Consider the following 21,347-nt stretch of genomic DNA (forward strand, 5'->3'; position numbering starts at 1 on the left):
TGAATATGATGTATTTTCCTGTCCATGCGTTCTTGCTGTTGCCCAATCAAATAGGAAGAGACAGTCAACAAAAATCAATCAACAAAAATAGGCCTTTGCAATCATCATGACATCATACAACATTTGTAAAGCTACCTTTAATGGGTTTACATTTTGTCCTTCGGTCACAGTCCACTGTCTCCCCTCCTTCATACACTTCATTTGTCTGTTGTCTACCAGCAGAATTGAGTGTCTCTTTGGAGGTCTGTCTCGCTAAGCCAGACACCTCTGCTTTTGACGGGCCTTTTTGGGGGTTAGATATATAGGTAGTGTTTCCGGATGTCACATCCTCTTCCAGCTCTTTGCTCTCTTCACTTTCCGATTCAGGAAAGGGGTAATACACAGGCTGAGCGATCCGTGAATGCGGCCTTCGCAGGAGAGTGTACTGGAATGTGATGGAGGGATTCTTGCCATTTTGATTCCAAACCTGCAAAGTGAGACAAGTGTTTGCTTCTCGTCATGAACCCAGGATTAGGAAAAACTAGCATTAGTATACAGTAGCCTAGTCCCCTGGTCAGATCATGATCCAGTGATGGTACAGCTCAGGGGTTTCCGAATTATGCGGCCTGGCTTTCGGTGGCGGCTCAATTAGAGCTTCTTGCTAGATCCGGCCACGCAAGCCAAGGTAGAACGCCTGGTTTCCAACTATTTTATGATTCATGTACCCAGGGATACTTCCCCAGTCATTAATTGTGAGGCCCATAAGGCATATATTAGAGGGGAATTTATTAGGCTAGTGGCTCAACAGAAGAAAGCCCGGGATAGACTTATAGAAACGAAAATAAAATACTATCATGCCATGCAGTTGCAACATAAGAATAGCCCCACCTTGAGGCTATCAAATTGAGGCTTTATGTACTGAACCTAATATGTTATTGACTACGAAAGCCAAAAAATCATTCAGGTGGGCGGGACATAGATTTAACACCTGGGGTGATAATCCTGGAAAGTTGTTGGTCAATAAACTTAATCCTAGGCCTAAAGATTTTGTGCTACCTAAACAAAAAAACAGATGGTAAACGTACCCAAAATCCAGAAAAAATAATTCCTTTGAGGAATTTTACTCCACCCTTTATAGTAAGCAATATATTATGCACCGCAGGCTTATCTTGAAACCTTTTTCAAAGAAATTCAATTGCCCAAAGTTAAGCCTAAACATATCCTTCATTTAGAAAAACCCATATCGGGGAAGGAAATCCTGTATTGAAATGTTTGAAATCAAGTAGTGCCCCTGGTCCAGATGGTTTCTCATATGTCTATTATAAAACTTTCAGTTCCCAGTTGATTCCGCATCTGGTGTAATAATATAATATACTCAGAGAGGGCAATTCCCTCCCTCTGGAGGAAAAGATACCTTTGATGTGGTCAATTATAGGCCAATTTCTTTAATCAACTGTAATCTGAAATGAATAACAAAGATAACAAAGACGTACCATAGGTTTAATTTCCTTATTACATACTAATTGGGACAAGGTAACAAAAGGGAAGTAATGCTTTTGTACTTGGACTTACAGAAAGCTTTTGATAGTGTATCTTGGTCATATATTTAAAGTGTTGTCAGTCATGGGTTTTGGGGACCATTTTCTGAACGTTTTGAGGGCTCTGTACAATAAGCCACTTGCTAATGTTTCGCTAGGTAGTTTTCTCTCACCTAATATTAATATCAAAAGGGGTAGGCGGCAAGGTTGCCCCCTTTTCCCTCTAATATTTGCTCTCGCCATAGAGCCGCTGGCAATAGCTATTCAAACTAATCAAGTTATAAAAGGAATTTGGTGTGGCATGATGGAACACAAATGTGCTTTGTTTGCCGACGACGTTCTGATGTATGTCTCCTCCCCTCATGTCACACTGCAGGACCTATTTAAAACATTAGATAAATTTACTGCTTTATCCGGTCTTCAGGTAAACCAATCTAAATCCCAGGCTTTAAACATTACCATTTCTGCACATTGCATTTCTCTGGTTAAAGAGAATTTAGATTTATGCTGGGAAGCTCAATCTCTCCAGTATCTGGGAATCCAATTAACCCCCACCCATCATTCTTTATTTCAAGCTAACTATACTCTCTTGCTCAAGAGAATTTATGCAGATCTGAATATTTGGGCTTCTTCCCCTCCTTCCTGGCTAGGTCGTATAGCAGTGGTCAAAAGAAACATCTTACCTAGGATTTTATATTTATTCCGTACCTTCCCGGTTCAAGTGCCTCCCACGATTCTGTCATCACTTCAAAGCAAAGTTATGATCTTTATCTGGGGAGGCAAGCAAAGTAGGATCCAAAGACACACTATGTTGGCGCCTCGTTCCCTGGGGGTTCCTTTCTTTTCTTATTATTACCTGGCAGCCCAAATTTCTCAAATTTCCCACTCAGCCTTATGTGGGATTAAACCGCAATAGGTTGATAATAAAGAGACAGCTATCCCCAGGGGAACTATGGCATCACTGATGTGGATCCCCAAGAATCTTAGACAGTATAGGGGATGTCCAACCTTAACACATTCCCTGTTGATTTGGTACAAGTATAGGACTAATCCGGATTTATGTTCTTTACATGCTCCTCTTACCCCCCTCTGGAATAATCCGGAGTTTACTCCGGGGAAAGATCTAACTAGTTTTAGGTGGTGGTTCAATAAGGGGATTGCAAGGATCTATGATATATTGGATACACATGATATGCTTAGTATTGAGTATCTGGTCAGTAAAAAGGAGCTTCCCAGTACTGAATATTTCCATTATAGGCAACTCAGGTTTTTGTTTACTCTAAAATTAGGCTGGTACCATGCCCCCCTGTGTCCTACAGCCTTTGGGAGTTCCTGCAAAACGCTCCTTGACACCAAGGGACACATTTCCATAATATATAGTACACTGATTTCGTCCCCACATAAATTGAGATATATGTGTTCTTGAGAGGAGGATTTAGGATGGTCATTCTCCAGGGAAGAGTGCATTGGCCTCTTCTGTCTCAAAAAATATCTCTCAACTCTGCCTTGGTAGAGGCAAATTATTTGGTTATTGGTATTTGGTTCCAGAGCGGCTCTATAAATATCATCCCTAAACATCCCCTTTCTGTTTCAGAGGCTGTGATTCCAGAGGCTCAAGGTTTCATATGTGGTGGTCATGCCTAGTGGCCCAAGTTTTTTGTAATGGTATATTTAATATCATCTCTAAGGTCTTGGATAGAGAGGTGAAAAGCTCCCCAGAAGCTGCTTTATTTAGCTGGTGTGATCTGGAAGCTCCCAAATCTGTATTGAAACTTTTGAAACTGATTCTGCTAGCGGTTTGGATTACCCTGGCTAAATCCTGGAAGTCTCCTACCATTCCGATAGGTTCATTTTATGCCAAAATGGACTGGATTTTGGCCAATGATAAGATGACCCATATCCTTAAGAATACACTAGGGAAGTTTGATGGGATCTGGGACCCTTGGAATTCATACTGCTTATCCAATCCAGATGTTTAAAATGGTTTTATACTAAGTTCATGTACCTAGTTTTGTTTTTTCTTCTCCCTCCCCCCCCTTTCCCCCCTTTCCCTGATGTGTCCTGTTTGTTGTTCTTGTCTTGTGGTGATGTGTCTCTTATGTTCCTGTTTTCTGTTGTCTTTTATTACTTTTTGATTATATTACAGTGAAAATCTTTGCAGGAGTGGCAGCTCACTCTGTTGTATCTGCCGGAGTCTCTTTCACCCTTTTCTTTTTTTATATATGTGATACACTCCGAAATGGTTGATAATTTGTGTTGCCTGTTTTCTTTTGTTTTTTTAATTTGCACTGGTAATGTTATCTCCTGTATTTGGCTTTTATATGCCAGGTTTGTGTCCTTTTTTATTTTCTTGTTATGTGAGAAAATCCTAATAAACACTATTGAAATAGTATGCAGTAGCCAGCACTATAATGTGCCCACACATACCTTTGGCTTGCGATGATTCAAACCCATTATTGTCCAGGAACCTTCAAAACCAAGCCACATTCAGAATGAAAATAAAAACTTTGCAGCAAGCTTGAGGTCAGCCATGTCCCACCCTCCTCCACATCCCACAAGTTATTGCAGTGGCTTCTGGAGATGAATTTAATCTAGCTTTTAAGTTTAAAAACCTTTTAAAATATAAGTTTAAAAGATTTAATTGTTTACCTCTTTTTTTGCCTGCCTATGCGCAGTACGTCTTTGTGACAGGTTCACATATGTACTTTAAATACTACACTAGCATTAGAAAGAATAAGAAAGGTGTACACGTTCTATCAGGTTTTTATTTTATTTCTTCTCTATGCCTAAGAAGGGGACTTCAACTCACTTTTTGTCACTGAATGCAAAAGACTAAAACAGGTAAAGCAAATGCAAATAATTCATGTTATACAAAATAGTGTACTTTACTGCTATGAGTGGGTGTTTCCAGAACACCTTTTTTGGGGGGGAACAGTTGGCCTGGTCTTAAATTTATCAGGTCCATTGTCTGTGCTGCCCTCAGCTGTTGCTGGCAGGAAGTAGCAGGACTTACCATAATGTTCAAGCCTCGATTGGTTGGTCCTTGAGCCACAATATATTCTATTCCCGTCTCATACACATCCATGGGCCTGCGATATTTAAATACAGTCCCGGCGATGTTAAAATTTTTTGGGCTGTCAACCTTGTAGTTTCCATTGAAGTAGTAGTATCCTGAATCATCTGCAACCGCTTGAAACAAAGACAGGGATCAACTTGATACAAAGATGCGCCTAAGGGTGCACTGTCATACCTTTTACCATTTGGGGAAATATGTATTATTAGGCCACTCCACCAAATATAATTTTAGCTGGAGCCAGGTGTGACAAGTCATTCCTTGGTTACCTAAATGTCTTGGCTACTCCAACAGTGTAATTTCCCTGCCATAATTCCCAGCTCTGTTTCTCTTTTCCTGGAAGTGTTTCCTGGTCCACCTTTGTTCCAGCTCCTCCTGTTGCATATTCCATAAAGTGAAATTAAAAAAATATAGTGGGAACCCCCATAATTAATTAAGTTTGTGTGTTAAAAATATGGGCTGTAATGGAGCTAGAAGTTCCACTGTAATGCTGGACTGATTGTATACTGTACATATGGTACTGTGATACAAGAGAAAAGATGAAACTATACCCACCCAGGACATCTGCAGATTTCTTCCTCTCCACTATCTGAATGTCTCTTGCACCAACTGGGATGTGGGTGACCAGGGAATACCCTGTAAAGTAGAACATATTGAAAGCGGATTAACCAAACCAATGTTAGTCTCCTTGCAAGGAAGTATTATTTTAGAGTCGGGATGTAAAGCTAAGGCTCAAGAAGGAACAGAAGACCTTTGAGATCTGGGCATGGCTTTTGACTAATTCAGATGCTAAGTTTTTTTTCTCAGAACTTCAAATTTATTGGATAACACAGAATGCCAAAGAGACAGATATTATTATTATTATTATTATTATTATTATTAATAAACAGGATTTATATAGCACCAACATATTACGCAGCGCTGTACATTAAATATTGAGGGAAAAAGCCTGAATGTGACTTCCGTGGCTGTTTTTGCACAATCATATACTAGGGAACCTAGGCTATATAGGATGGTGCAGAGAAAAAGCATTGCCTTTTCCTCTAATGTTCAGCCACGTGGCTGAAAGATTACAATCTAGGGCAAGTGTATACAGGATTACTTTTACTTTACTTGACTTGCATTTATGGCATGATTCTTATGCAAGTCAGTAGTTTCCAATGCACATGTTTTTGTTTTGTATTGTTGTTGACTGTGAGGAGGCTGCTTCTGATAGTGATGCTGCTCTTTTGCTGGCCAGTCAACAGGATGTAGGTGTATTTTTGACCAAGCTGTGCTGCTGCTGTTACAGTCCATGGCAATGTTGTGCTGTCCAAATAAAGAACTTAGATCACAAGAAAAGCTGACTACAACTACAACTACTACTATATGTGCATGTGTGTTTTTTGCCTTAAACTGGACGCAGCAGCAGTGGTATCAATGCAAGGGGACTGTTGGGAACTTGCCAGATACATTTGCAGTGCTGGATTAGCTGTCCTAAGCAGCTGGAAACAGACCAGACAAGGACCTGGATGGCAGGTTTAGGTGAGGAAGCTTTGGTAAGACAAAGATATGTGCAAGATTGAGGGGCCTGGGTATATTTTTTGCCCATAGATGGATGTTAAATAATTCTACACTGCTGAGTTTAGCCAAATCCGGAACATTTCAGAGAGGTCTATGAAGAATAAAAACTTATGTACTGCACATATACAACCTTCTGAATACAAGACGAATACAACCTTCCCCCCCAGTTTTGTTTTCCGCGCTCTCCCTCTTTCTCACTTTTCATGTCACATTTATTCCTATTCCAGTAATATATATATTTAAGTGCTATTTTTATAAATTTGCTATAAGGCTAATAGTTGTGCATGCACTTGTATTTCAAAACTAATCAAAGCATGAATCAAAACATTACTAAAAAAAGAAAACAAAAAGGTCAGAAAGAAAAAGTTACTTTTTACCATAGCAAGTTAAAATTATTATTGTGTTTTTTGTTGGTTGGATGCTATGAGCAATAATATCTGTTCTTCATGTAGAGAGAATTCATTATTCTTCAAGACAAAGAATTCAATTAATTTACCAAGATGGGAGGTTCCTTTCCTGTAGTTCCCTGTTATGTGAACGCAGCTACTTCCATCTCCCTGACAAACACCACATTTATCCAGGGTGTGGGTGGAGAACAGGACCCCATCACATCCTATTGGCTGAGGACGGAGAAAGAGAAGCCATCAGGAAAACACAAAGGGAAGTGGTCATAGTTCCTGAGAATGTCTCCATGTCTACAGTTTTGTTTCCACAAACCTCACATTTTCCAGACACGCAAACCCCTCGGTAGTCACTGTATTTGCAGGATGTTCCATCCCTGGCTAGGACCATTAGCTGTCTCTGACCATCACTGGTTGTGCACTGCAGATCACATGGTTTGCTGGAGATGTGCACATAGTCATCTAGGAGGCACAAAAAACAGGTGAAATATAGAATAGGTATTTGTATTTAATTTTCAGATTCCATTACACATTTAGGCTTTTTCCAGTAAGGAAAAGAGCAAGAAAGAGGTCTCAAATAACCCTTAAGGTTCTTTTGTGATGTGAACTGTGTGACGGGACTTGGTCAAGGTCCTCAGACTTTCTAGGACTCCTGCCTTCACCTTACTTCTTGTCAGCAATAGTTGCACCAATGAGATACTGTTTTTCAGTGCGCATGCGCTGGGCTGGCTAATGGCTGCTTCCTGAGCCAGCACCAGAATACACCAGGAAATAAGGCTTTTATTGGCGCATCCTCAGCAATATTCACCTGTACTGACTTCCAGCGGGCTGTTGAATATGTCCGGATCATAAGCAGGAGTTTCCTGATGATGTCCTGCAACAAACGCAAACAATCCAAACTAGCAGCGAAGGCAGCTTTGGCAAGATGGCAGTTTCCCCGCTGCCGCGAGCCAAGAAGAAGCTGGAGAAAGATCTAGTGAACAAGGCCTCTTTGCAGACAGCCCTCCTTCTCCATCTCTGAAACTGCACTCAGCTGACCCAGAGAGACGTAGAGGTATCCTCATTGGCATCTACAAATCGGTCCCTTTTACACTTGAGGCACAACTGGCTGATTCAGACGACCGTTATTGGATTTTAGTACGTACCCCTAATGATGCTAAAGTGACATTGGTGTCCTATTATACACCCAATAGGAATCATGCACCATTCTTTACTCACCTAATGCATATTTTGCATAAACACATGCAGGGACGGACAATATTGTCCCCCTAATGCGGTGGCTGGATGAGAAAAATGCATCTGATCCTTTGGTGCTCTACAAGGAGACTACCTCGTCTCGTGCTTTATTGGATCAGGTCAAAGATGTTGGCAGATATTTGGTGAGAGATACACCTATCTGACTTGGACTATAGCCACTTTTCTCATGCCTATCAACGGTCGATTAACGACTCGCTCCTCAGCAACCCTACAGTACACCAAAAGCTCCAAGAGACGCTTAGTGAATTTTTTACACTGAACCAGAGTTAGGAGCCTCTGCCACGACCCTCTGGTCGGTGCATAAGGCATTCAATAGAAGCCGCTTAATCCAGATCGACTCCAAACTCAAAACGCAAAAGATTGGCATGACTTGTACAGTTGGAAGAGGAATATACAGATGTATGCAATCAATATGAGTCTTCCCCCACCTATGATATAGAGCACAGCCTGGAGGAAATTGGGACTCAAATGAACCTATGTACTGCTTCCATGGCGGAAAGACAACTTGGATGGCCTAAAACTAAAACCTATCTGTATAGCAATAAGGCTCACACCCTATTAGCTAACAGGTTGAAGCACCCTGACCATCATTTTACACCATACCTCCTTAAAGTTAATGGTGTAGGCCCCACCAGCAACCCAAAACCCAAAAAAGAAACTTAGTACACTATATTAGTTACCTCAATCTTTCGATAGAGTTGCTATGCATTTTTTGAGTCACTATCACTACCTGACCTCCTCTCAAATTTTAGGGGAAAGCCTGGAAGCCCCTAATACACTTTTGGAAGTGACACAGGCCATAAAAAAGCTTTCATCAAATTAATGCCCAGGGCCAGATGGTTTCACAGCGACCTATTATAAGAAATATATGGGGGAGCTTCACCTGGTGCAGGCTTTCAAGGAGATTTATCAGGGGGGAAAGTTTGATAATAGCACTTTGGAATCTGCCATTTGTATGCTGCCCAAACCATCCACGGACACTACTGCCTGGTCAAATTATAGGCCGATCTCCTTGCTCAACCCAGATGCAAAACTGCTGGCAGCTCGGTTTGGCAGGAGGATTGGCCAAATAATTTCAATGGATCAAACTGGCTATATTCCACACAGACAGGCAGGTCACAATGTTTGTAGAGTATTACACCTGATTCACTTTGCTTGGGAGAAGAAATGTCCTGCATTCTTACTTAGCTTTGATATTAAGAAAGCCTTCGACTGAGTCCTATGACCTACCTTATGTACCTGTTAGATCACTGGGGCTTTGGACCTAACTTTTGTGCCTGGGTGTCTTCTCCATATGCCTCTCTTAAGGCATTCATACAATGTATAGGCTTCTGCTCGTCCTATTTTTCTATAGGCAGGGGCACTAGCCAGGTTTGTCCTCTGTCGCCTTTGCTTTTTTTGTCGCCTAGCAATGGAGGCATTGGTAATAGCGGTGAAGAACCACCCCAATATCACAAGTGTGGAGGTTGAAGATCAACTTCGCAGATGATGTTCAACTGAGCTTGACAAACCCTCTGGTGTCCTACATTTGCAGTGTTTCTAAAGATTGCAGCTTAATCAGACCAAGTGCAAGGCACTTAATATTTCTTTATCACCTGGGATGGTAGAGTTACTCCAGGCCTCCTTCCCTTTTAAATGGGAGGACAAACTACTTTCTTATCTGGGCATACATATATCACCTTCTTATGATACATTTTATTCTGCCAACATCCCAGACCTGGTGCGGCACAATGAACACAATTCTGAAACATTCCTTCAAGATTTGGGATTCAGTGAAGGACCAATGTGGGCTGATGTCACCACATAGGCCTCTTGCCTCCATTATCGGAAATCTGGCATTTGTGCATGGGATGGAGGTTCCTCAGCGTTTCTGAAGGTGGGTAGCACAGAATCTTTACAGGCTCCATCATTTCATTAGTCCTTTTGGGATGTTACCATTCTCAATAATATGGGAAAACCACAATGCCCCTTCTTTAGAATGTTTTCGTTACCTACAGATCAAGCATTTTGTTTAATCCTGTATAGGAGGGTTGCCACCTCTGCCTAATATAATTTGGTATTAAAGGATGTGTGTGAATCACCTGCTTGCAAAGGGGGTAATACTTACTGTATATAAAGCACAAATACAGGGGCAGGTATCTACACTTCCTTATATGGCCAGATGGGAGGCGACCTTGGCATGTCATTCGAGCAGGAGCATGGGGCAGAGATTAATGCATCAGCAGTAGAAGCCAACTATAAAATTACTGTTGAGGTGGTATATGATATCTATCAGTCTAGCCAAGATCAAACCTACCCGCTCTAGTGAATGTTTCAGGGGATGTAGGAATGCGGGCATGCTGTATCACATTTTGTGGGAGTGTCCCAAGGTGAAATGTTTCTGGACACGTATATACCAAATGGCCCCAAACGCCCTGCGGAATCTCTTCTTAACTTAAGACCTTTGGTATGTACTGGTACCCAATTTAAATTACTGACATACCTGTTTACTTCTGCTAAAGTGGTACTGACCAAAGCTTGTTGGTCCTAAAACATAAAATGGCTTGGTTTCTGGCTAATGAGAAAATCAGGGCTATATTGACGGACTCCATGGCCAAATTTCAGAGATATTGGGACCCATTGATAGATAACTGTATGCCCCAGGGACGGGACTGATCTTTACTCTCAATATAACACTCTACACCCACTAAGCTAGGTCGAAGGAGAGTGAGGTATATGATTTGAGCACAACCTGCCCCCCCCCCCCCCCCCCCCCAGTCTTTTACCTTTCTTATTTTCCCTTTTTGTCATTGTTTATTATGTTATGTGTTATGGCTGGTTTTAAGCCATCCTATTTTGTAGCTATAAAAAGCTTGGGGGGTGCTCCCTTTTCTTTTCTTTTTTGTACATACCGGATTGTAAGATTGGCTGTTTATTTTTTAATTATTTTTTTTTTAGTTTTGTTTCTATTTTTTGTAAAACTTTGTAAACTTTGTAAATTTAAAAAAAAAATTATTGAAACCAATGAGATACTGTTTTTCAGATGACAAGGAGAGTTCTGGTTCAAATTTACCAACTACAATGTAATTTATAGTTGTACCAATAGTAGACTAATAGAAACAATATAATAATTTAAAAATAGGAGAACAGGAGTCAAATATTGAATCCATACAGGGAAGTTCCTAGGAACAACACTTAGAACCTAACAAAGGCAATCACCAGACTGGAAAAAGGGAACTAAGTGACAACAATCAGGGGGGAAGGACTAAGTGTCGAGTTCATACTCATACTGATGACTGACTGTCTACCTATTACCTGGTATATTTGTATGGTAAACATACATTTAGAAGTCCCACTTGTAAAATGAATGGTTACTATTTGATTCTGGCCAGAAAGTGAGTTTAACAAATTGGTTCTTGGGTTATATAATGATATAAGTGACAACATGGAAAGTCCTGCAAAATTACCACACTGCTAGTTATGTCAATGAAAAAATATTCAGCTGCCCCACCTTTGTTTCAGGAAATGTTTTTCCCTTGGGTTTACTTTTGGGAATTTTGGCAAAAAGATTTTGCTGTTGGAGTGTTTAAGACTCTGCCCCGCTGGACTCTTAACTTTTAACCCAAAAAAATAAAAATCACATTAGAGTGAACCTGCATTTTGATTATAACCACAGATTTAAAAATAGCTTTTCAACTTGGGACTCATCCACACAGTGTATAGCTCTTTTATCCAGCAAATCCCATTTGTGATGCCACATACCAGGATACAGCGGTTTCCACTGGTAGGTTTTGCCATTGTACATGTGCGAATTAAAGGATGTGCACTGCTCTTCCCGAAAACTGCGGCTGTTGGATGGACATTCCTGGAAGAAAAAAAAATATTTTAAATCCCAAAAACTTTGTTAAACAAATTTTGGAATAAATCATTTACCATAACATTTGACACAATTACTGTTCGAGCCACCAAAATTAACTACATTTTTCCAGAGCATAAAATAGAACCAAAAAACAGCCAAAGAAAAAGTTTGCTATAGGTAACACAGAGGTTTTATTTTTATCTTCAAGGGAATACTTGAACTGGTAAGACTCTCTTCAACCTTTTGTGTGCCATCTCCTGAGCACAAGTAATGCTGTCAAGTAATAACATTCAGGATTGCTAACATTCATTTTACAGAACTACAAAATCTGTTTATTCCCATTTACCCACACACTTAGGACCTTGCAGATGGCAAATATTTTTATCAAGATGTCAATTCTTGGACAAGGTAACAGATGTAATACCCAAAGAGTACTCAGTGCCCTGTCTTTGAGCTTTAAGAGTCATTATCAGACATTTTAGGCGAGATTAAATGGGAACAATCATACATCTAGGAAATCTTGTTTGTAAACTAAACTTTATTGTGACTGGTTGTCTTTGAATTATGTCTTTGAACTTCTCTGCTTATCTACTGAGATTTTTTTGCATCCTTACCTGCACTTTACAAAGATGGAATCTTTTGGACGTTCCTGTACAATTTTTACTTCCAAGGCCACTCAGCAGTTTTCTCCTAAAATGATCAAATGGTGGAAATTATTCTGAAATACTTCCGGAAATTCTCTTAACCATACATTTTCAGCATGAGCTTTAATGAGGTCCAAACAGCAATAGACAAGGACAAAATAACATTTTTGACAGAAAACATGCATTTTCCTGGCTTCCTATGCATTTGTACATTATTTGTACAAACACAAAAAAGGTCATTTTGCATCATTATAGTGATTTGTGATTTGGTCAAACACATTACATATGAACCTAAAATCACTGAGGCTTTACGATATCTAATACAGGCCACAAAAGTTAGAGCATTGGACACAGCTTGCTAACTCTTGTGTACTATGATTGTTGCTGCTGAAAACTTTTGCCTTAGACTTTGTACATTGAATAACAATATGCATTTAGCTGCCCCACCTCTGTCTCAGGCAGTGCCTCTCCTGAGATTTCACTCCTCCGCCACAGGTGCGGGTACATGCAGTCCACTTGGTCCACTCCCCCCACCAGAAGGTTGTCACATCCGCCCCTTCTTCCAGGCTGTTGGACGTCTGAGTTATGTCCTTTGTGTTGATCATGTCCAAGTTTTGAAAAGAAAAAAAAACACAGAAAAATTATGATCTGCTCTGGTCAGTCAATGGCCATATATATACCTGTCAACCTCCCAGTATATTTATAGATGGTGGGAGGAAATCACAGAACCATGAGGAAAAATACAAACTCCATGTAGACAGCTTGCTTGCTGGGATACGAACCCAGGTACTTAGTTCTAAAAAGTAGAGCTGTTTTTTTTTAACTAATTAACTTTTTTTTTTTCTTTTCCTCAGAATTGCACAATTCTTTTTTTTTCTAAAGAAACAAAGCCAATATTTTAAAAAGTACTTATTGATTTGTATGTTTAATTAATGGCAGGGGTATATGTACAAATATACTTTATTCACTAACACATGCTTAATGAGTTTACTCTACCATACCATGTTACAATATCAGTCTTCCACCAATATACATACAACAACACCAAAAAGGGTTTGGGAGCTTCTCTGAAAATAACATATAAAGTGTTTCCTATATTTAATATATTAATTCAAAGTATAATACTAAACCACATCTTGGAGGTCAGGGTGTATTTTGTGTCCATTATGAAAACTTTTATTGACACTTTTTTCTCTTACTATAAAATACTATGAATCAGAATCCCCTCAGGGGAGGAAAATAAGCAATAACCCAACACACTGAATGGCACTGCTGGACTCCAACCTATGTGGCCAATAAAGACATCTGTCCTCAATGTTTATAGAAACAAATGCTTACCTGTGTTATAGAGAAAGTGACATTTCCCAATACAATAAGGAGAGGTATCAATCCCCGGTTTAGGTTTTTCCATATAATAAATAGAAATAGTTGTCTGTTTCCCAGGATAATGCTCATTTCTGGAAGACAGACCAAAAATGTTTTCTTAGGATATCCAGACAAGAAGCATAATAACTGTATAATGATTTTTAAATTTTTTACTTTATAGCATTATTATTGCCATTTAGGTTCAATGTAAAGACAAAAAAATTATTTACTATCAACCCAGACAGCACTTAATAGTTGTGTAACCTGGATTTCACAATCACCCTTCTTCTGTTACTAGCTCATTGTCTATCCATTAATCTTTATAGATTATAAGTATAGTATAATATAAGTGTATGTTAGAAGTATTTATGTACTTTAAGAGGGTGGCCACAAGTTCACATGAACCTAGTCATGCATATCTGATGCTAAATCTGCTTTTAAAATGCATACTGGTGTTATATCTTTAAGTTTGTACAATTTAAAACCTGAACTCTGCAGAAAATACACACTAACTATGCACTAAAGTAATCTTTCAGTTAAAGGCTCTGATATAATCACATACAATGCCAGACCAATAGTCCTGCACTGAATGTGAAGATGCTGAGAGCTCCCCCACAACATGGGGCATTGGAGAAGTAGAGGAGCACTGACTGCCAGGGTAGCCCAACTGTAAGGGTAATTTTCCATTGTTTTTGAAGTAAAGCTTTAGGTGACAAAGTAAGATAACTGCAACAGCAAGTATACACAACTCATAGCACTCAAAAAAGAAATCAGGCCAACTATAGTGACCAAAAGCTTATTGTTAACTTTGAATTATGTTTTAGATGCAGATGTACAGAAATCTGCTGTTTTGAGCAATTTTACCTTATGTTTTACTGAGAAATGTGTCCGACTGTTACACCCCATCCTGCACTGACACATGCAGCTCAGTGAGGAGGTGGTGTCCAGAGACAAGCATACTTCCCCTTGCTGCCTCTCCAAACTAATTTGTGGATTCATCAGGCAGCATGGAGCCTCTACCCTTTAATCACCTCTCATATTCAAAATACACAAGAATGAACAAAAAACATAATAAAACAGCATGAAATTATCAGCCTAATGAGGACTTTGACATGATGAAGGAAAGCAAGAATTAAATGTGGGGGGCATTGTAACCACCTGAGCCATCTAAGCCTTGTAATAGGAAAAGTTGTCCTTTTAAAAGTGGATAAGATATAGGAAATACCCCATCAACCCTTAAAATGGCATGGCAGGAATTGTCTAAAGTGTAACCCATGTAGTCCTCTGGGGAAAAGTGTTAGCCAATCACCTGAGCAGGAAATAATACATACATATATGTATATTTATTTTTATTAAATGCCTTTTATTTTTTAAAAAAAGGCTAAACCCCTCCACTTCTGTCTTTACGACCTTGGCAGTAAATACTGAATAGGAGTGTAGAGCCTCCTGGGATACATAGATCCCAGGAGGCTTTGGGCTGCTCCTTCTGCACATGCCCAGGGCGTGTCGATCTCACAGGTTAGATTAGCAAATTTATTTTACAACTACAGCAGGCTTCATCGCCTGATCTTGCACCTGCACAATACGGGTTCATGTGATATAGGTGCAGTGGCCAAAAGAAGGAGGAAAAAGATGGCGGCACACGACACGGATGAAGCAAAAAACCAGTAGAGTGCTGGACCTTATGAAATCGAAGGGTCTGTGGAAATAAAGAGAAGTGACTTTTTTTGTTTTTACTTTAGTTCCACTTTTAAGTGCATGCAAGCTGAAATTGTAATGAAAATTTTAATATCATAAAATTACAAAATGACCAAGAAATTGTATATGTGATAGTCATTTTAGCAGAAGTGGAGTTTTGCTTTAAGCCCTAACAAAGGCTCTCTTGTAGCTTAATACAAAACGTCCAAACATTACAAGCTGTGCAGTTCGGGGTTTGTTTTACCTCCATGTCCTTCCTCCGTAGCCACTTTTCCCCGAAGGATTGTTGGAGGAGTATACTAATTCATTGATGAAGCAGAGCCCAGAGGTTTTGGCCGGCTTCAGAAAGGACAGGTGTCTTAGTGTCTCCCCCACACTTGCTTTTCATTAAGTCTTCCAGACATAGCTGGGAGTAAGCCAAGAAACACTGCTTAGCGCGACGTCTGACATGAACTTTGCAGGAGAGGAGGGCGAATCAGATGGAGTTTAAAGGGAGCTGGCTGGAAACCGCGGCTGGAGGAACACGAGACGCTCAAATTAACCAGCGGCGATGGGACCTATAAAATGACGACTATATAATATTGTTAACAATATGTTGTTGCAGGGCTGTTGAAGTGGAGATCTCTAAGATGTGTTTGAGAACATTATGAGAGAGCCTCTGATGGTCCAAGACAAACCCGTCCAACATTTTCATCTCTCCTCTTGGAGCAGGACTGGATAATGTAGATTATGCTGGATGTCTGTACATGAGTGAAGTCATTACTAGGAACGTCTAGGGTGGTCTAAGAAAGCGGAAGGGTCCATGAACTGCTAGTGTCGTCCAGAAAACATAGACTGCATGTTTAGTTTATCTTTGGGATGCATTTTGTATAAACCATATCAGGCTTATAATTGGACTTTTGAATGGGAATTTGATCCTATGCTATGCTTTCTGGTGATGAAGAGACTGTGGGTGGTGCTGCAATGGGCTTACTCAGGGGGAAAGGCTGAAACCAAGGTATACTTTAGTTGTTGGTAAGAAGTAATTCAGCAGGTGCAGAAAATTAATGCCAGAAATCAATATGAGCTGATAGTTAGGCTTTGGGTTTGTTTAAATATACAATTTTCATTAGGCACCTTTAACACAGCTCTAAAGCACACAAACCTGTGGGAAGAGATACAGGGGATCCTGCAAACCATATCAAAATTACCAATGGCAGCCTCTCAGGTCAGGTTTTCATTATAAACTTGCTCCCACATTAGGTTTTACAAGTATGTAGGGAGGAATGAAGATGGTGGAGACATTAGATGATCAGTTCCTGTGACTATTGGTAACTTTTGCTAATGGTTCTGTGTGCTTTGCAATACAAACTCAGGTGTATAATGACCTATAATAAAATAATTTTTTACTGTGAGAGCTGTGAGATTGTGGTATAATCTTCCACTGGTACTAGTTCTAACCAACCAATTAGATTGCATTTAAAAAGAGCTGAACTTGTTTGTAAAGCCACACAATATTGGAGTATAATAATATTGATAAGAAATAACACTGTATAATGTTAAGCCAGGGTGTATCTGATAGTCTTTAGATATCAAGAAAGAATATTTTTTCCTGTTATGGCAAAATGGAGAACACTCCAATTTTCTGCCATTCTCCTGATCCCTTTGGGGTTTCAGGTTGCAAGATGCAAGGTGTTTTCATTTTTTTTTCTCCTGGTTGAACTTGATGTTTCATTCTTCTGTGTCACTATGCCTTGGCGAAAACAAGGGAACAAATTTCCCAAAATGTTTTATATGGAAGCTAAACTATCTTAATGATATTGCTCATATGGAAAGGAGCCAAATACCAATGGTGCCTTTTTCAGGCCCCCTAGGTGGCAGACGCAGCCAGTGTTTTGACCAGACTGACACACACAGTTCCTACGATCCAAGACCACATATTATGTCAGCAGCAAAGGTTCATGTGATTTAATGGCTGCAAACAATGCTGTAATCGTCCTTCTGTAGAATGACTCACGGTTATTTCTGGCTGGAGACTAACACTGTAATGGCTATCCAGTGCAGGCACTATAATGCTATGAGCTTGATGGGGTGCATTCTTAGGATTGGCACAATACATAGCATTATATATATTTCTCATAGAATGAAAATTGGCAAACTAAATGAATTGTTTAACTCATTGTGGCTATATCACTCCTATTTCTTATTTGACTAGAGTTCTTCCTAAACTTAGGTTCAAAAATAGTAGAAATGCAGTGCACTGCTCATACATAGATAAAAGGCGGAGTGGTACTGTGCAGATCCTGAAAACTACTCATCATGTACAGAACCATAGAAATGGTATCATGCAGCATCCATCCATAGAGAATAAGAACAAATACTGATAAGTACACCCAGCATACAAAACAAGGTAAGTGGTAATGTGCAGGGTCCATACATACAGAAGAAGATTCACCATAAAGGACCAGACAAGTGGAACAAAAGAAGTGTCATCAGAGTTCATACATGCAGAAGAAAAATAGGTACTGAGATCCACACTCAGTGTACAGGACCAGAGAAGTTGTATTATGCAGAGTCAATACATACAAAACAAGAACAGATAAGTAGAATTAGACCCAGCCTACCCAACTAGTAAAAGTGTTATGTTCAGCAACAATATTTACAGGATAAAAAAAAAAATATGCTGAGATTTGCACCTAGAATACAGATCAGGAGAAGTATTACTGAACACAGACCATAAATACAAAATATGAACTGTTTAATAATGAACACATTCAAAGAATTATGACTAGGGTACACAGCAAGACACATGCTACTGTGTACGGCTGTACACATAGAATAGGAACAGATACTGAGAACTATACAAAATGTTCAGAACAAGAGAAATGTTACTGAACAGATACTGACAGAAGTGTCGATACATACAGAACAGGGACAAATACTGACAACTACAGTAAAAAAACAAGAGAAATGGTGCTGTTTTGGGTTACACAAATAAGTAAGAACAGACATTAATAATTACACCCGGTGTATAGAAGGACAGAACTGATGCTGTGCAAAGTACATACAAAATACAGAATAAGAACAAACGATACCAGTTATACCCAGCACACAGGTCAGGAGAAGTGGTACTGTGCAGATTTTCTACATATATAATGAAAAGGATTAGAATAATTGCGAATTATGCCTCACATAGAAAACAAGGGAAGCGGTAATGTGCAGGGTTCATTCATAGAGAATAGAAACAGATACGGAGACTTCCACCCAGCTAATATAATGAGAGAAGGTAATGTTGTACATCACCCATACATAGAGAATAAAAACAGATGCCGAGATTTACACTCTGTGTAAACCACAATGGTAGTGTTACTGTGCAGAATCCATACATACAGAATAAAATACAGACAATGACACCGTTCATAGGGAACAAGACGAGTGCTACTAGGGGAATGGATTTTAGTTACTAAACAATACCTAAGACAAGTAGTAAAAACCACCAGTGATCCACCTGGAGAGTGTAGAGTGTGTGTGTTTCCTGGAGAGTGTTATTACTCTCCAGGAAACTGCGCAGCTGTGGCAAAGTCAGAAAGTACAATACTTTCAGTCATTCAGTGAATGAATTAGCCAAAAACATTGAACTGATCAAACGTTGATCAAAGCAATCATATTTGTGGTCAATTTTTGGGCAGAATGTCAATTAATCTGGTAAGGCTTTTTTTGACAACTGGTTAACTATTGTATTGTATTGTATTGTGTTGAAATCAAAAGCCCTTTTTGTGTCACAATAAATATTTCCATTAGATATAATTGTGAAAACCATTACAATAGCAATAAATACCACAGAATGGTACATTCAATACTTGTAGCTGATTACAAGGATCAATTAAAATTTATCATAATTCCGATTGTTATATCAGTGTAACCTAACATTAGAATGAAATAGCATAGTGTACACCTAGAATCAGTCTACCTTCCTTCTAAATTGTATATAACAGTTTATGGCCATAGTTGGGTGGCATTCCACAAGGCTGCAAGATAAGACTCATGTCATATGATGCTGTGGGCTGACCAGGGCTTTTTGTGGTGCTTACACTATGCATTGTTGGGCAAAACCTGTGCAGTGCAGAGCTTCCTTGGAAATTTTTGGAAATTGCTGGCACCTAAGTGTAGCATTAGAAGTTGGGACACACTAGTCAGAACTGATCCAAGTAGCAGTGATAGGAAAAATTGTGTTGCTTACAAAGTATCACATTCCACCACCATTGTTCAAGACACAGAATAAAAATCCTGAAAGCTAAACATGTTAAGTTTTGATTTTGTCATTTTTGAGCTTTCCCAAGAAATTATTTGCCAAAATGATTTTAACAACTAGAAGGCATCTAAGTTAGTTCAAAAAAGACAACTTCACAATTTGCACTGCAGTTATCTGTAACAACCAATCAGAATTCATCCTCTCACTGACGTCAATACAGAAAAATCTGGTTGGTTTCTGTGGCTTAGTGCAGTGTTTTACTGCTGTATTATACTATACAAGTGTGGTATGGTCATTCATAATCAAATTAAAACCAATTTCTTATTAATTACAAGAATAATAATTTAAAAAAAAGTTTTTTAGGAAAACCTTACCTGATGGGTTCGTAACCGTTATCCTGTGTTACAGAGATACCGATCACCTAATATATTGTGAACGACCAGAATGATTGACAGGAGGCAACGCAGCAAATTCAACTTGTCTGAAGGGAATAAAGTTTTACAATCAGTGACAAAATTTTACAGTATACCTTTACCCAGATGACACACACAGACCTATGCAGAACCTTGATGAACTAACTGTGGCAGGATCTGCCCCTTTAACTACCTTGCCCTGTCTGTCTGTCCCTGAGTGACTGCCTTCTCTCCTGGCTTTTGCGGTCACTTCTGCTGCTGGTTGCCTGTTGCAGGTTTTATAGCTGCTGTCAGGAATTCACACTTCAGACACTCACTACAGCCTCCTGTCCTTTCTCCTCCTTCATCATTTTTTTTGTAGCAATCATTTAGTTTCTATAATAACCCCCTCCTTCTTTCATAAGTGCTCCCCTCCCTTTTCCCAAAATAAAAAAAAACACCCTCCCCTACATCCCTTTCCTTCTACCCTCCATCCCAGCTGAACATCCCCTTTCTTCCTATTCCTTGTAGTGTCTTTATCTTTTTGTTTAAGTCTGCCTTGCTGCCTGCTTTGACGTCACCTATAAACAAAAGCATTAACTACTACAAGGTCTTCCAGCAATCTAGGCATTTCACAGAATTTCTGGAAATGTGTAAAAAAAATAGGAACATTGATGTGATAAGTAAAAGTAACAAAATATTTATTTTTTCCAATTGAAATTTTCCATGAAAAAGTATTACTATCTGTTTTAAAGACAGGATTTCCATGTCAACGATTTTAAAACTTACTATAAACATACCTTATTCTTGTTAAAAATTTTCTGTTATCTGTGTGCTTTTCATAAATTGAAATACAGTGGTACCTCTGTATAAGTCTGCTTTGGAATAAGTCCAACTAGGTATAAGTCCTGTTTGGACACAAAAAATCTTGCTTGGTATACAACCTTTGTGCTAGAACTTGTATGGGTCAGAATGAATCACAACACCGCGCGCTACCCTTATTTACCTCTCTCGAGACAAAGCAGCAACTGCCCACGAGCGTCAGTTTGCCAGTTGCCACCATTCAGTGAACAACCCGCGCAATAACTCTCTGTGAATTACATACCATATCCTCCTCCTCCCTTCTCAGCACCATCCTGGTAGGCACTCAACTCCTCTCAGCAAGGTAAGGGAGGTTAAACTTTCATTTATTTCATTTATTTGCTTTTGTATTTATGTAATTTAGTATCAAGCAGTGTTTAAATTGTTCTTTACAACCCCATCAATGTATAATATGCCAATAACCATATGATTTTTTTTTCATGGGAACGGATTAATCATTTTCCTTTTTTACCTTTTGGGAAAAATTTGTTTGGTATAAAGTCTGTT

General features: G+C 39.3%; 1 protein-coding gene across 1 annotated transcript in view; it reads right to left on the reverse strand.

Annotated features, from left to right (window-relative positions):
* Window positions 1-20,302, reverse strand: part of ADAMTSL2 (ADAMTS like 2) — a 45,645-nt gene extending 25,343 nt beyond the window's left edge. The window contains exons 1-11 of the mRNA XM_072430198.1: window positions 20,194-20,302; window positions 19,962-20,068; window positions 13,632-13,750; window positions 12,741-12,883; window positions 12,264-12,339; window positions 11,553-11,655; window positions 6,871-7,016; window positions 6,650-6,773; window positions 5,146-5,226; window positions 4,531-4,706; window positions 136-466 (exon numbers count right to left, since the gene is read on the reverse strand). Of these exons, the coding sequence (XP_072286299.1) occupies window positions 136-466; window positions 4,531-4,706; window positions 5,146-5,226; window positions 6,650-6,773; window positions 6,871-7,016; window positions 11,553-11,655; window positions 12,264-12,339; window positions 12,741-12,883; window positions 13,632-13,748 (1,297 nt within the window). The 5' untranslated portion in view covers window positions 13,749-13,750; window positions 19,962-20,068; window positions 20,194-20,302. The remainder of the gene's footprint in view (window positions 1-135; window positions 467-4,530; window positions 4,707-5,145; window positions 5,227-6,649; window positions 6,774-6,870; window positions 7,017-11,552; window positions 11,656-12,263; window positions 12,340-12,740; window positions 12,884-13,631; window positions 13,751-19,961; window positions 20,069-20,193) is intronic.
* Window positions 20,303-21,347: the final 1,045 nt, after the last annotated feature.

The sequence above is a fragment of the Pyxicephalus adspersus genome, chromosome Z, assembly GCF_032062135.1.
Source record: "Pyxicephalus adspersus chromosome Z, UCB_Pads_2.0, whole genome shotgun sequence".
NCBI lineage: Eukaryota > Metazoa > Chordata > Amphibia > Anura > Pyxicephalidae > Pyxicephalus > Pyxicephalus adspersus.